Below are 16,840 nucleotides of genomic sequence, written 5' to 3'. Positions count from 1 at the left end.
AGCTGGAAAGCACCAGCTTCTATGTCACCTTGAAAGTGAAATACCAGTTAAATAATGAAAAGAACCATCTCTTAAGATGCCTTGTGCATTTTTTTCTATCAGCTACTGCACTTACCGAGATTAATAAATGTATCCGGCTATCTGCTCAATTAATTTGCAATAAAAGAATATAATCATCAGTAGACACACGAGAGAATTGCACAGTTTGCCTGGCAGGCATACACAAAGAGTGGAGGAGGAATAAATGATCTACAACTATACACAGCGACGCCGGTACATCTCACAAGCATAATGCTGAGCAAAAGAAACCACACACAAAAGAGCATATGCTGAATGATCCCATCATGGGCAAAACTAATCTGTGATGTTAGAAACCAGGATAATGGTTACCCTTGGGTAGGGGGAGTAGCAACTAGAAGGAGATACAAGGGAGGGCTTCTGAAATGCCCTTAATGTCCTATTTCTCTATCTGGGTATTAGTTACAAGGATGTATGTACTGTAAGAATTCATTGAACGCTATATATTTAATGATTTGTGCACTTTTCTGTAGGCATGTTACACTTAATAAAAATATTACATGAGCAATTAAAAAAAAAAAAAAAAAGAACATCTTTTCTAGCATACGTGGAAAGTTCATCCAGATAAGACCAAATTCACGGCCGTCACCGACACTCCTGTACTGTTGCAAGCCCAACTCAACACGAAACAGCTTAGCGATGTAAGTGCCTTGATTTGTGCAAGTGTGGATGACCTGGAATGCTGTGTTTATTTGAAACATAAGCATTTTCACGGGCTCATCTATCTACCCAACACTGTCATTTTTCAAGATTTAATAAGATGCAAATGAAGCTGCTTGACTGAATTGCAGCCTTGGGAAAAGTGGTATTAGACGATACTAAAAATAATATTTCTTCAATAAGTCACCAATTTTTAGTGGGGAATTTGCCCATTGGGATCTGACACACACCCAAAATAATGCATACTAAATTTCATGAATTTGCAAACAACAAAAGCATGTATTTGTGTAGGTAACAAGGCAAGCATTTCCCATTGTGAGTTTGCTGACAAAGGCAATACAAAAAGATACGAAGAGTGCAGAAACAAGAAAGACATCAGGTAGTAATAAGAAAATGAATACAGGATACCGATCCAGAATTCAAACAGAATGGTGAGAGAGAGAGAGAGAGAGGGTGGTCAAGGGTGATCTAAAGCAGAACGGTCCAGCCGGGTGAAGATCGGGGAAGAGCAGCAGTGCTTCTCGGTCACACTCGTGTGGGTCACCCAGCGACCTGGTTAGAGTACAGATTCTGATTCAGTTGGTCTGGAGAGAGATGCTGACTCTCTCTCAAGCTCCTCAGCGATGCCCATGCTGCTGCTGCTAGACCACACTTTGGGCTGCACGGTGCCAGCAGCTAAGAGCGGCACAACCTTCTCAGGAAGGAAAATACATCCTGTCCTACGATAAAATGTGTTTTAGTATCACAGCTCATTTGCAGTTGGTAATGAAGTGAATGACATCGCTATACCCCAGGAGTCCTGTCAGTTCATCATGCGGCATTTCTAGCATATTAATATTTTATGCCACAAGAAGGAACAGCTAAACGCTGGCCAGTTACCAACATCACTGGCCCAGCTGAACTCGGTAAGCTGACGAGGGACAGAGTGTTGTAGGCAGTGTCTTCTCACAGCATGATCTTCTCATTGGCCTGGACCGGCCACGGGCACTGTTCTCGAGGTGGTTATTGCTGACGTTCAATCGTGCATTTGCCTTTAGCTCCAGAATTCAACAGCCTCATTCTGTCTCTATCCCCTTCCTTCCACCTATGTCAGCTTTAAGTTTTTTAAATACAGTGCTGTACTTTACATTTTTAATAATCAGAATATATGTATCTTTTTGACTGTACTAGGATTTTAGTTATTTAGGATTATTTCTATTTTTGTTATTTCTCTGATCATAGAATTTAATAGACTTTCAGTGTCCGTGTCCTGAAGTCACAGCCTAAAAGTTTAGATCCATCAATGAGTTTCCCACACATACATTGTGATAGCGTTTATAAAAATGACAACCCAAACTGGATTACACCACAATCCTGAAAGAGGGAGTCAGAGTCTAGGCCTTGTAACAGACTTTGACTGGATGGATATACCATCACTTTGAGGCGTGTTTCAGAAAAGGGTAGAAGTATAGAAGTAATTCAGTCATTTATATACACTCTCCCACATGCCCTCAAGGAAATCCTGACCCTGAACTGTTTGGATATCTTCTGTTTTCCAGCTGAATTACAAAGCAAAACGTGAAAGTGAGAAGTTCAAGTGCAGCGTACCAGCAGATGCTCCACAGTTTATCCAGCACAGAGTCAATGCCTATAACTTAAGTGATGTAAGTATCAAAGCTACAGAAATCTACCATTATGTGCCCACGTGAAGGGGAAATGTTATGGGTATTTAAAAAGACCAGATTAGGAGTTATGCAATTAAACAATGGTGGCAATTGTTTCCAGAGTATAAGTGGAGCTTTTAAGGCTGAACTGCTCAGAAGGCTCTTACTTTGCTCTTCTAATTCATTTTCCACATTTTCTGTTACCATCAGAAACATCCTCTTAATTACCCTCAGCTAATCTCTGTAGCATTGGCAAGCTCCTGTGAATGTCCCATTTCACTTTCTCTAAGTGGTTGTCTTTCTACATCGTCCTTTATACATCGGCATAGCCGAAACTTTAGAGAGTTCATAGGATATTAAGAAAGCGTATTATCCTTATGTGGTGGGAGGGGAGAAGCAAGATGACAGGCTTATGAATAATTATACTATCATTTGGGAAGTATAGTGTTTGAAGGTGAAAAGAGTCTACATGTAGAAATTTTCAGTCTGTTTCTTATTGTTACTGAATGATTCTGAGTTAGATGTTGTTCTAACCATTTTTCTGCTGAAACCTCCTGTTCAGAATATCTATAAACATGACTGGGAGAAGAGCAAAGCAAAGCAGTTTGACATGAAAGTGGACGCCATCCCCCTGCTGGCAGCCGAAGCCAACAGCAGGATCGCCAGGGATGAGAGTATGGCCTGGGCACCCGGGCAGGGGACCCCAGTGACGCTGCCTGATGGGTGGGATCTGGCATGTGTGATGTTTTCATAGGTGATGTACAAGAAAGACTATGATAAAAGCAAAGGAAAGATGATTGGAGCCCTGAGCATTAATGATGATCCCAAGATGCTGCATTCTTTGAAGAGAGCCAAAAAACCAGAGTGATGTCTTTGTAGATCTATCTTGCTTTCAAGGTGACGTCCCTCTTAATATGCCCAAGGGGTTGGTAGCGCGTAAAAGGATTCCATATCCATGGGCTCTATCATGTTCACAACAGACTGCTGGGAATGAACATTAGAAGTAGAATGGTTTCCCAGATTCTTGTACCTTTGGGGAGAGGTATTTCTGATTACTTGATTCTATTTCAGTTTGAAAACCGTTTGTTTCAATATGTAATAGAATATTGATTTTAATTCTCAATATTGCAATCGGTAAAGAAGTGATTTTAATTCTCAAAACTTCCTGAAAACATCACTAGATGGTTTCATATTTTCTTCTGATTGAAAAATAAACTTTAAATGATGATTTTGAAACTGTCTTTATAGTGGAAGAAAACCATGAGTCAGAGATAAAAATCTTATTGTTAATTATCATTGTTTTTTATTGACTTTAGTAATTAGTACTGGTATAGGTTCAAGAAAAATACTCCATTGATTATAGGCTCCTTTGAGCCTCTGATTAAAGACTTGATCACTCGTCTAGAAAATTGAACTTTTTCTTCCTGCCTTTTGTCTGAATTTCAGAGAATATAAATTCCCTACAGCTTGTCTATGGGCCAAGTCTCATCTTTTGGGTAAAGTTCTTACTAGAGAGGGGAAAGATCTATTGCAAATCACAGTATATGCTGTGTTTAAAAAATGATTAGAGAATTCCTTAAAGAGTGGTAAGAGTGTTCAGCATAGCTTGCAAATATTATTTTTTCAAAATTAAATAGAAGGATGTTTGTATCCTTTACTTTCATTTCAACCATGTATTCATATAATGATCTATATCTTCATTAATTCATTTTGCATGTGCTGTGTAGTCCTATGGCAGTTTAAAGCATCCCGTAGTCAGTAGTTTTCTCTAATAACTTCACGCTGATTTATATCTGTATATAGTGATCACATACATCATATTATGTTTTTTAGTAGCTCCTTATCCTTTCTCAGTTCAGAAGGTTTCATATCTGTCTGTTGACAGAACATGTCTTTATCCTATCACAGTACCCATTAGAACACGAAGCACGTAGTATCTTCGGTAAATACTTGTTAATTGATTGATACTGGTAACCAAAAGAGCTAGTCAATGATGAATCATTTTCATATACATCCAGGCTAAGAGCTAACCTACAGGTATAGAACATGCATGGCTTTTAAAGAGAATCTTTTAGGGGATGCCTGGGTGGCTTGGTGGTTTGGCGCCTGTCTTTGGCCCAGGGCGTGATCCTGGAGTCCCGGGATCGAGTCCCGCGTCGGGCTCCCGGCATGGGGCCTGCTTCTCCCTCCTCCTGTGTCCCTGCCTGTCTCTCTCCCTTCTCTCTCTCTCTCTCTCTCTCTCTCTCTCTGTCTCTCATGAATAAATAATTTTAAAAAATAAAGAGAATCTTTTAAAGCCATTTGGACCTTTGACAACATTGTACAGATATGTATGAACTGGTATAAACATGAACAAAAGAATCAAATGGTTTAGTCAAAAACACTTCCACACACCAATGCTGTGGCAACATTACTTTATCAGTTTGTTTGTTTATTCATTAAAGATTGACTTATTTATTTTAGAGAAGGAAGGAGAGAGCATGAGCGGGAGGGGCAGAAGGAGAAGGAGAGAAAAACTCAAGTGGACTCCACATTCAGCGTGGAGCCCAACGTGGGGCTCAGTCCCACAACCCCAAAATCATGACCTGAGCTGAACCTATAGTCAGACTCTCAACCAACTGCACCAATAGGCACCCCATCAGCTTATTTCTAATAAAGACAAACTATTTTTTCAATGTTCTTACATACGATCAGAAAGTTTCCATATTTTATTTTCGTAAACCAAAGGCTAGATTTTACAATTAAGTGATGTTTATTCAGTGAGGGTGATTGCCCACAAAGTATTTAGGAGGAAGATCACATTCCCTAAGGGAGCCAAATGATCAGATTGTTTGCAACAGGAATTTCTACGAAGATTCATAAGGCACATGTCTACTTGCTAGCTTGGGTCACCGTCTTTAATGCTTATGTGATTATGGGGAGATATAAGGGTTTAGAATTTTCCTACAGGCACTGGGGTAGAATTTTTCTCTCTGTTAAGGTAATTGGTTGAGTGGGCATGATGAAGCTGGGACCTTGACCCCTTGACCTAATTAGCACCCTGTCTAACATTCCGGAAAACCAGCCAGTGAAAGTGCCTTCTGAGGCCCAGTCAAGACATTTGGTTTATGAGAACACTGTAATAAGTGCCAAGGTTACTTGAATGGTTCAGTGTCACAAACTTTTCTCCTTTGAGGTCTTATTACTGCTGCAATCTGAAGCTGCTTTTAAATTGTTACCAAAATTAAACTTGGTAAAAAAAGAACCTTTGGGATTCTCAGTGGAGCTTATCTACTGTCAAAAGTAGAATAGTCAGGTTGAAAAACTCAGTGACCACTTAAACATGCTGTTAGAAAAGCCAAGTAGTCAAGTGGACAGCTTTATTCATGAAGTGGTCGTTTTATGAAATTAGAAGCATGAAATGATTGTTCTATAGTCTTCATCAATTAAAAAAGTACTTCTTTATTGGAACACAATTAAAAGATTAGATTACTTTGGTAAAAATAATGCTTCTTAATGGTCTTGAAAAAACCCTGTGTTAAAATAAAATGCCTTCCTGAAGTAGAAACTGTGGCCCCCTCCTGTTGTCTGACAGTTGCTCTTTGATCTAAAAGTAGATTTGATAACATATGTCCACGTCTGAGGTTTTTGGAGGGAAAGGGTTCAATAATGTGTAACAGATGAACAAATTTTAGGAAAAAAAAAAAACTACTCGCACGTTTGAATGTGTTTCTCTAACTCGTGTCTGTTGTTTATGAGAGATTTCTGTGCTTGTCCGGAAATTCCATTGAGGATTTATGGTAATAAATGGAAAATTCCTATTCACAGCGTGAATATCGTAAAGACTATGAGAAGTCAAAGACTATCTACAGGACACCTCTTGATATGCTCCAAGTTACTCGAGCTAAGAAATCTCAGGAAATTGCCAGTGCTATGGACTATAAGCACATCTTACACAATTGCAGCTACCCACCCGATAGCATCAACGTGGATCTTGCCAAGGAGGCTTATGCACTGCAGAGTGATGTGAGTAATCACATTTTCTCATTTCCGTTTTTCTAAGGTGGAAAAGGAAATAATCTTTAAGTGGAATGGTGTTTTTGGCCATTCTCAGAGGTGTTGGCATTGTCTTCTGTATGTAGCTAGTATGTAATGGGGAAATGACCCTTGTGGCTTGATGAGAGCATGCCCCTCAGAGTTAGACCTAGATCTAGCATGAACTCATCACTATATCCCTCCGGGAAAGCTACCAACCAAGTGTGCCGTTGAGTAGCAGCTAATTATATTCACATTGTTGTGCACTCATCTTCAAAACCTTTTCATCTTCTAAAACTGAAACTCTAGCAGTTATCTTCCTGTTTTTCCCCTCTCCCTAGCTCCTGCAACCACCCTTGTACTTGACCTGGGCTGCTCTGTAGACCATGTATATGTAGAGTCATTCAGTATTTGTCTTCTTGTTACTGGCCTATTTCACTTAATGAAATGTCCTCAAAGTTCATTCGTGTTGTAGCATGTATCATAATTTCCTTCCTTCTTGAGGTTGAATAATACCGCATTGTATGTGTATACCACATTTTGTTTGTCCCTTTATCCATCAGTGAACGTTTGTGTTTCTTCCATCTTTTTGGCTATTCTGAATAATGCTTCTACAAACGTAGGTGACAAATATTTCCTTTGAGAGCCTGCTCTCCATTCTTCTGGGTATACACTCAGAAATGGGTTTGCTATATCACATGGTAATTCTATTTTTAACTTTTTGAGGACCCAATCTACTCTTTTCTACAGCCCCTGAACGATTTTAAATTTCCATCACTAACAATCCTGTATCATGCGTGGTTATTTATTTTTTTAATTTTGCTATGTTTCTTTCTCCCAAGTAGATGGTAAGCCTTTCAAAGGCAGGAACCAAATAGTTTCTTGATTTTTTATTCCAATTAAAAGGCCCACACTAAAGAACAATGGTTTGAAATTTGTATCTAGAAATATAAGTTTTACATACCACATATAGCCAGACAATAAGAGTAGTCTATTATTTTATTTTACTGTTTTATTTTATTCTTTTAGAGAGAGGGAATAGGGTGTGTGTGAGGAGGGCTGAGGAAGAGGGGAGAAGGGAGAGTGAGAGAGAGTCCCAAGCAGGCTGCACACCCAGCACAGAGCCTGACATGGGGCTTGATTCCACAACAGTGAGATCATGACCAGAACCAAAATCAAGAGTTGAACGTGTAAGCAACTGAGCCACCCAAGCACACCAAGACTGGCCTATTACTTTAATGGCATCAAGTGTGTCCCCAAAATAGGAAAAATTCCAAATAGTAAGAGCCTTGTACAAGCAAATTGATTGTAACTATTTTATTTTTTAAATACTTTATTTATCTATTTATTTAAGCAGACAGTGAGCAGCAAGGAGGGGCAGAGGGAGGTAGAGAAGCAGACTCCCTGCTGAGCAGGAAGCCCGACGTGGGGCGAAGCCCGACATGGGGCTCAATCCCAGGACCTGGGGATCACAACCTGAACCAAAGGCAGACGCTTAACCAGCTGAGCCACCCTGGTGCCCCTAGCATAACTATTTTAAAGTGCATTGTTAACTGATATGGGGACACTCAAAGTTAACCATTACACATGAAGGGCAACATGTGCAAACCTATAGTACGAATAACCATTATCAAGTCTTCTCAGAAGGTGAGCAAAATTACCTACCTTCAATGTGGCCACCAGTCCTAATTTGACCAAAGAAACATAATACTTAGAGTTCCAGGGAGCAAACACCTCACCTTTGATTATCTACATATAATTTTTTTTTTATTCTTTGAAGTAGAGCTTTAAATATAGTATTTGTCCATATTGGAATTAGAGTTCCACATACTTCCTTTCAGTTGGAAATAAGGAGGAGATGGACTACATGCCAGCTAGAAGAACACTGATAACCTAAGGGCTGTTAAAATCTCCCACCAAGGAAATACTTAACATAATCTCAATGTGGGGCATCTGGGTGGCTCAGTCAATTAAGGATCCGACTCTTGATTTTGGCTCAGGTCATGATCTCTGAGTGTGAGATTAAGCTCTGTGTTGGGCTCTGTGCTCCATGTGGGATCTGCTTGCGTTTCTTTCTCTCTTCCTTTGCCCCACTGATGTGCGTGCTCTCATCATTCTCTCAGATAAGTAAAATCTTAAAAAACAAAAACAAAAAGAAACCTTAGGATATATGAAGTAAGGAAGCTGGTCAGAAATCTTAACACTGTTTTGGGTAAAATGTTAATGATTTCATGAATAAGGATGATGCTGAACAAAAAACCTGTAACCTTCCTCTTGGTGTTTTAGGTTGAATACAAGGCTGACTACAACAGCTGGATGAAAGGTTGTGGCTGGGTGCCTTTTGGATCCTTAGAAATGGGAAAGGCAAAGAGAGCTTCAGACACCCTAAATGAGGTAAAGACATCTCATGTGCCACAGAGGGGGTTGGGATTGTGCCGTGTTAAGGCCCCCAGAACCGTGGAATCACCTTCTTTTCCCTCTTCATTCTCTCATGGTTGTTACTGAGAAAAGAGCCCTTACCACATGCATGAATTATCCAGACAGATAAGTTTTACATCATCAAAATCCTTTATATTAACCATTCATGATAAAAATATTTTTGACAACTGTATCAAAGTATAATTTGCATGCCACAAAATTCATCTATTTTTAATAAGTTCATGTAGTTTTTATGGTCATCACTATAATTGAATTTTAAAATGCTGCTAGTATGCGAAAGTTTCCTTGAAAACTCCCCCTCCCATCTGCAATGCCTGGCAACCAGAGATCTTGCTTTTTGTCCCTATAGTTGTACTTTCCTAGAAATCTCTTTTGTAGGAGACTTCCTTCATTTAGCACCATGCTTTAGAGGCTCATCTATATATCTGCACATATCTACAATTCATTCCTTATTATTATTGAGTAGTATTCCTTTGCATAGCTATATTTTTGGCTGTCCAGTGGTACACATGTGGATTCATAATTGCCAGTTTTGGCAATTATGAATAATGCATAGAATGAATACTACAGAAATTTTCCTTTAACTATTATACCGTGTGTCTTATTCTTGATCATTTTGAAGTACCAGATAAGTTGTTATTCAGTCTAAGAAAAAAGCAGCGATGATCTTTCACTCTAAATGGCCAGGTGATCTGACCCTTCCCCTCCGACAGAGGCACATTCCCATGGCTGTCAGGTGAACACATCAGGGAGGTTAGCCTACATAAAGGAGGGACGGAGGTACTGAGTGAAGGTTCTTGTTTCTGTTGTTCTGGGCTTTTGCTTGCTTTTAGGAAACAACATTTTATATCCTCCGATTTTTCACAAAAGTTCCTCTGAGTTGGTGGTTTTTAGATGTCTAAAGCTGAGTGATGCCACTTCATACACAGAAGTGGGATGTAGAAGATGCACAAGGGAAGAAGAGTGGGAGACTAGAGGGAGGAAAATCTAGGAATGTAGCTAGAAGGTCCCGTCGGAACACCTTCCACTCTCTTCTCTCCTGTAGCTAGCTCCTCAGTACTTTAGTGACAAGCTGTGGACTAGTCACATGGAGGCTGCAGAGCAGAAGTTCTCCCTTTCTTATAGGAACCCCTAGCCATTGCCTAATTCCCCAGTTCCTCCTCCCTCAACCAAAGAGCTGCGTTACCTCTGTTCAACTGACAGGAATCTGAGAGCCTGTTAGTGTCACACAAAAGACACTCCAAATTTCCTTGCATGCTTTTCTGATACTTTAGAAAACTTTGTGGTGTTTCTGGGTTCTGTTTAGCTAAGAGTACCCTCTTTTCATTTCATAAGCAAGAGGTAGCCTGGTTCCTGAAAGTTATCTTGGTCTGTAATGCCCCAGACCATCCAAAATTGAGCCAATTTTTGGAACATCATCTCTTGTACTGTATTCATCTTTTCCCCCAAGCCAACCAAGAAGCTAGTATCTAAAAATTTTTAAATCAGGAAAAAAAAACCCTTGTCCCTCCAAAATAAATCTCAAGGATTTTTATGTATTAGCCTTAAGTGAAAGTATTATTGCTGTTTATCTTGTTTCAATTCACCAAACAGAAAAAATGCAGCCAACATCCAGACGCTCTCAATTTTACTTCGATTGAGGATGCTCCGATTATAGTACAGTCCAAAATCAACCAGGCCCAAAGAAGTGATATGAGTGCTAATTCTATCTGTAGTTTAATAACGGAAACAAATACATTTGGTTCTAAACGTGCCGATCACCTGTGGTTATTCTGCAAACCAAAGAGACTCAGTTCCATGAGCAATTCTGTAACTCTCCCAGCTTTTCACTAATAAGGCACACCTACGTCACGTCTTCAGGGTGTTATGGATGCTACGCTGACCGTCCTTCCAGCCATTTAACACTGAAGGTCAGGGGCTTCTCTTGATGACAAGACACACTATAAGCCTATTTTTAGGAAAGACCAAGAAAATGAATGTATGCGGCACACCTTCTGGAGGAGCTACGTTGTAAGTCAGAGCTAAGACAAAAATCATGTAGAGTAAAAACCACCCCAAAGTCCCATCAGTCACCCACCAAGTGTAAGATAGATAGTGTGTGTATCCCACCCAGTTAGCCTTTTCGGTGCTCAGGGAAGTATCTGCAGGTTAACATTTTCATCAGGCCCTCTCCCGGGGCTAACTTCTGTGAGGTGCCCCTACCGCACGAAGCTCAGAGGTTCCTAGCACATACCAAGGGACCTTTGCCAAGGCTGAACGGGCACTAGGATGGGACTCTGTGCATTGCATGTGAGACCTTGAAGGCCCACAGATCTGCACAGGTGAATGTGAAGGTGACCCAGAGAACATCTTTCAAGAAAAGCACCTCTGTGTAATGTGATCTGTTCTGAAATTATTTTCCTGTGTCGTTAAACCCTTTTCCCTCCTTTGTTTTGTTCATGCATTTCTTTTTTTTAAATTTTTATTTATTTATGATAGTCACATCAGAGAGAGAGAGAGAGAGAGAGAGGCAGAGACACAGGCAGAGGGAGAAGCAGGCTCCATGCACCGGGAGCCCAACGTGGGATTCGATCCCGGGTCTCCAGGATCGCGCCCTGGGCCAAAGGCAGGCACTAAACCGCTGCGCCACCCAGGGATCCCCTTTGTTTTGTTCATGCATTTCTTTTCATCTCTCAAGGTAGCATACAAAGCCAGAGGAGAAGAACTTCTTCACAAGTACAACCTGCCAGCCGACCTGCCCCAGTTCATCCAGGCTAAAGTTAATGCCTACAGTATCAATGAGGTATGCACGTGAGCTCAGCTGCTGATTGCGTGTGAAGGCCTTTCTAAATGTGGCCTCAGTTATATGCAAGGGACTTTTTTCTTTCAGAATATGTACAAAAACAGGCTTGAAAGATTTGAGCAAGAAGGGCTATGACCTGAGAACGGACACGATTCCCATCAGAGCCTCCAAAGCTGCCTGGCAGGCAGCAAGTGAGGTAAGTGCCGGTGGTGGGGTCACTGGTGTGTTGTAACTAGGAAGTATGGGTGGGGTGGATTCGTTATGCAGAAGTTGCCGTGTCTGCTGTCCCCAGCACGAAGTGAGTCCTGTTGAAAACTATTTAGAAAAGAAAGTTCCCTAAAAAGGTCTGAATTTTCCTGGCAGTAAGGATTTGTAGAACCTTTACTAACCTGTTCTAGTGCAACACTCTAAGTTTAAGGTCTCCTCTGCATTTTTGTACAAATTCACATTATTCTCCTCATGGAAGTAAACAAATCAGTCACTATTTAAGTCCTAATCACCTCCTGGGGGTAAGATTTTTGTCTCAAAATTTTCTTAATTTACATGGATTCCCTCTTTCCCTTATTTCTTTTTAATTAATTGCTTCCAGAGATGGATTAATTGGCTCCAAGGTCCATAGCAGTCATTAGGCTCCATGAAAGTTAAAAATTTTGTCTTTTTTCTTTTCCTTATCATACTTGTAACTATGAACTAGTTACTTTCCTCTTTGAGATTCAAATCAAATTGACTCAAACCCCTACCAGCTAACCTCTAGGAAGTAGGATACCCTTCCTCCTGCTCAATGCAGATATTCTGAGGTTTGTCTTTCCATTACCTCTGGCTCCTACTTTGTACACAGTGGTTTTGCTCATGCTCACCTGGACTCTCCTGCCCTGGGTTCACTTTTTTCTGGTCTGCATGGTCCAGAGATGGAACACAGCAGTCCAGAACCATCTTTTAGTCCCCCGAACCCAAGTCCCAAGCACAACCTCATCGATGGTTTGAAATGAAGTTGACATTGCGCCGATGTAAATAAGTTACAATTGAGTAATAAATACTGGTATCATCAAAGCGCTGATGATACCCATTCCCTTTCTCTCTGGGTGCACTCTTCCAGCTCCTCCCCACCCCAACACACACATTAGCTTTCCTTCACATCTCTGCTTCTCAGTTTCCCATGCTTCTTCCCAGATCTCCCCAAGCAAGTTCAGTTCTTCTCACTTTATAATTTAGATCCAATTCATGTTTACACACAACTGGCTCTGGGTCTTCCTTTGAATATCCAAATACTCATTAAAATTCTACTACAACTAAGATAGCCAGCTATTTGGGGAGGGGTCTCCTGGAGCAGCACAATATAACTGGTAATGATTGCAGAATGTTTATCTTTTCATTTGTCTCTACCAGTGTATAAGTAGAAAGGAACTTACTACCTTGTCTCTGACATGAATTATGGAAACGTTCCCCACCCCAATCTCTCTCAGGTGGCTGAGGCAGCTACAGACAATTAAATGGGCTCTAAGTAACATTTTAATTTTACCAGGCTACATTTCAAACTATATACAAATGAATACATCTAACTGGTTGTTGAAGTAATTCCTGGGAAGATCAATTGCTTTAAATCATAGTCTTATTGATCAGTAAAATCTTCATAACTACATTTTAAAATATACCCACTTTGTTTCCAATAGGTTCAATACAAAAAAGATTATGAAAACACCAAAGGGAAAATGGTTGGCTTCCAAAGTCTCCAAGATGATCCTAAACCTGTTCACTATATGAATGTAGTCAAGATACAATCCGACCGGGAGTATAAAAAAGACTATGAGAAGACAAAAACAAAATACAACACACCCCATGATGTGTTCAATGTTGTGGTAGCCAAGAAAGCTCAGGATGTTGCCAGCAATGTCAACTATAAGCATACACTCCATCATTACACCTATCTGCCTGATGCCATGGACCTGGAGTAGTCTAAAAACATGATGCACGTACAGAGCAATGTAAGTGACACTTATTTCACAGGATAATCCTCTCCTAAAGTCAGAAAGTGCATGAGAACCCACTGCTTGGGGCACTTACTCCTTTTTTTTCCCTTTGCAATAGAATGCCTGCAAGGAAGACTACAACACCTGGATGAAACGCATAGGCTGGATACCTATTGGCAGTCTAGATGTAGAAAACGTTAAGAAAGCAGGTGATGCCCTGAATGAAAAGAAGTACAGGCAGCATCCAGACACCCTCAAATTTACCAGCACCGTGGACTCCCCAGTTATGGTCCAGGCAAAACAGAACACAAAGCAAGTCAGTGATGTAAGTACAAAAGAGGGGGCCAAGAATGGAGGGAGGCTTCAACAAAATAAATAGCAGCTCAAAAGTTTAATTCTTCTGAGCCATTAATTTTCCTTTTACTTTATGTATTTTAAAATTACAATTACAATTATTTTTAGTTTGGGGGTCACCTGACTGAGTGGCTGAGTTGGTTAAGTGTCAGACTCTTGCTATCTCAGATCAGGTCTTAATCCCAGAGTCATGAGTTCAAGCCCTGCATTGGGCTCCATTAGGAATACAAACAAGAACAACCACAACAATTATTTTTAGTTTGGGCACTAACATTTTCTTTTTCTTCTATATTACTATTTATCTTCCTTTTTATAACATCTTCCTTTTTAGCTGCCTTTGAAATACTGTGTTATGGGATAAATTTGTTGTGATGAAAAAGTTCTACTCTTGTACTACACCTGTATATACACACACAAAATTTAAACTTGAATTCCAGACACTTTAACAAACTCATCACCTTCAGATCCATATTAAGTTGCATATATTTGCTGTTCGTATATAAAATACTAGTACAGGGAAATAACTCACATGCGTATATGGTTTTACTTCTCAGAATTCATCATACACAAATATTATAGAGGCTTTTGAAAACTTAGGTCTTGGGGATCCCCGGGTGGCGCAGCGGTTTGGCGCCTGCCTTTGGCCCAGGGCGTGATCCTGGAGACCCAGGATCGAGTCCCACATCAGGCTCCCGGTGCATGGACCCTGCTTCTCCCTCTGCCTGTGTCTCTGCCTCTCTCTCTCTCTCTCTCTCTCTCTCTCTCTGTGACTATCATAAATAAATTAAAAATTTAAAAAAAAGAAAACTTAGGTCTTGGAGATTAGTATGTTATTTGCCTGGCTGTCCATGAGCGATGTGTATGACCTGGCTAAGGTCAGACCTAAAGGGAAGCTTAGTGTGTAGAAGAACTAAAGGGACATGGAAAGCATTTATTTATTAATCCATTGAATGAACGTTTTTGAACTCCTTCCCTGAGCCGGGCATTGTATTATATGCTGATGCTATAAAGACGCCATAGATGATGAGTGGTGAGATAGATAGGAGATGACAAGGATATAAGAGTGTAAGACAAAGGCATGGATGGAACCAGAGCATTGCCACACCAAGAGGTGAATGCTACAGGAGAGGTATGTGCCAAGTACAAGAGAAGAGGGTAACCCCCCACCAAGGCTTCCCTGGCAAATAAGGGAAGGGTGCATTCCTGGTGAAAGAAAAAATCATGATGACCAACAAGAGCTAATGAACTGGAAGGACGGTGAAGGGTTCGGGATTATTATGTGATCATTGAGGATCTTGTGTGCTTATACTCTGGAGATTGTGGGGTAGGTAATGGGAGGTGTTGAAGATCTTAATCCATGGAGTTGGATTATCAGATCTGTGTTCTAAAAGATACTTCTGACCAAGAGTGCTGAGATGGCATTGATGAGGGAAGAGATGGAGGTAAGAAGATGGATTAAAAGCGCTTACAGAAACCTAGCAGAAGACTCCTTTGGACTTCAACTAAAGCACTAGCAATGGCAGAGGAGATGTGTAGAGGGTAGAATCGGTGAGACTCTGTGAATGCCTAGCTATGGTTTCTAAAGGCAGTGAGGGAATAACGTTAGCTCTTGGATGCCTAGAAGAAATTATTTAGGATTTGAGAATTCAAATAGATATCAGCCTCTTTAGACTTTGTGATACATAGACAACAGTTTACATGTGATAATCTGCTTAAAGGTTTATGTGATAAATGACAGTCAAGAGACTGGAAATCTAGTGGTTCCAGTTGTATTTTAGATTTTAGAAATCAAGCAATTTCTTTTCTATTACCAAGAGGAGGATACAATCTAAGTTCTACATCCTGGACCTAGCTGTCTTCCTGACATCTGTAAAAGGATAAGATAGGGTAAGTATGAAATGGTAAACCTCTTAAGTACACTGGGTTTATGTAGAAGCGCCCTCATAGCATGAGGAAATTATTATATGGTTTTAGTGCTACAATTGTAATTGGAAAGTTTTTTTTTTTTTAGCAGAAGTGAAAGTCTCATTCTAAATGCCATTTTCTAAGAATCAAAAACCCAAAACAAAAACAAGACCGGTTTACTCCACTAGCAAAGATTGGACTTTTCTGACTTTGGTAAACTCCATTTATTCAAATTAGGGTTTTGCATTTGAAATGATTTCCATTCATCTCTAGCCATCAAAGATCACTGTTTTCTACTTTTCTGTCTATTTTAATACACGGAGTTTTTAGGTCTTTCTGAAAATGACAAAAATGCTTGACTTTTTTAAAAATAGGAGAATACCTTTGATTTTTAACAATAGAAGTAGTAGAGGGACTGTGCTGGGAATAACTCCTTTAAGTGTACAATTGAAGCATTTTATTTTGCTTTTAACAAGTTTATTTTTAGAAGATAACAGCAAAGTAATGTTTGCCCTTTGGCAAATGTAAGATGACAATTTTAATTGCTGATTTTTGAGGATTTTGGGGAGTTTTGTGGGAAGAAGTCAGTGTGTGGGGTGTGAAAACACAAGCTATTGAGAGTATTTTAGTGGCTCATAACATTGGAAGGATTTCTGATAAATGACTTCAAAAGACATTTGAAGACATCTTCTAGTATACCTAGAACTTTTTCCTTTGGAATATTTTTTCTTTTATTTTAAAACATACTTTATTTAAATCCAATATGTTAGCATAGGGTATAACATACAGAGCTCATCTCACCACTGCCCTACTTAATGCTTGTTACCCAGTTACCCCATCCCCCCACCCACCTCCCCATCAGCAACCCTTTATTTGTTTCGTAGAGTTTGGAGTCTCTCATGATTTGTATTTTTCTCTAACTTCCCCCACACACACTCAGTTTCCATCCTTTCCATTGTAGTTCCTTTCATGATTTATTCCAAATACTCCTTTTTTTA

At 40.0% G+C, this 16,840-nt stretch overlaps 1 protein-coding gene across 8 annotated transcripts in view; it reads left to right on the top strand.

Moving 5' to 3' along the window:
* The window catches only part of LOC140629624 (nebulin-like), a 68,115-nt gene that overhangs the window by 23,866 nt on the left and 27,409 nt on the right, over nucleotides 1-16,840 (top strand). For 4 of the 8 annotated variants that reach the window (XM_072819122.1, XM_072819126.1, XM_072819125.1 and 1 more), the window contains 10 exons: nucleotides 621-719; nucleotides 2,277-2,381; nucleotides 2,944-3,278; nucleotides 6,189-6,386; nucleotides 8,682-8,789; nucleotides 11,516-11,616; nucleotides 11,704-11,812; nucleotides 13,287-13,598; nucleotides 13,702-13,908; nucleotides 15,753-15,824. In XM_072819122.1, the coding sequence (XP_072675223.1) occupies nucleotides 6,246-6,386; nucleotides 8,682-8,789; nucleotides 11,516-11,616; nucleotides 11,704-11,812; nucleotides 13,287-13,568 (741 nt within the window). In that variant the 5' untranslated portion in view covers nucleotides 621-719; nucleotides 2,277-2,381; nucleotides 2,944-3,278; nucleotides 6,189-6,245 and the 3' untranslated portion in view covers nucleotides 13,569-13,598; nucleotides 13,702-13,908; nucleotides 15,753-15,824. Of the gene's footprint in view, nucleotides 1-620; nucleotides 720-2,276; nucleotides 3,279-6,188; nucleotides 6,387-8,681; nucleotides 8,790-11,511; nucleotides 11,617-11,703; nucleotides 11,813-13,286; nucleotides 13,599-13,701; nucleotides 13,909-15,752; nucleotides 15,825-16,840 lie in introns of all 8 variants that reach the window. The other 4 variants (XM_072819129.1, XM_072819128.1, XM_072819124.1 and 1 more) reach the window with 3 other exon arrangements.

This window comes from Canis lupus (assembly GCF_048164855.1).
Source record: "Canis lupus baileyi chromosome 27 unlocalized genomic scaffold, mCanLup2.hap1 SUPER_27_unloc_1, whole genome shotgun sequence".
Lineage (NCBI taxonomy): Eukaryota > Metazoa > Chordata > Mammalia > Carnivora > Canidae > Canis > Canis lupus.
The sequence above is the reverse complement of the archived record's forward strand: the minus strand, read 5'-3'. Positions and strand labels throughout refer to the sequence as shown.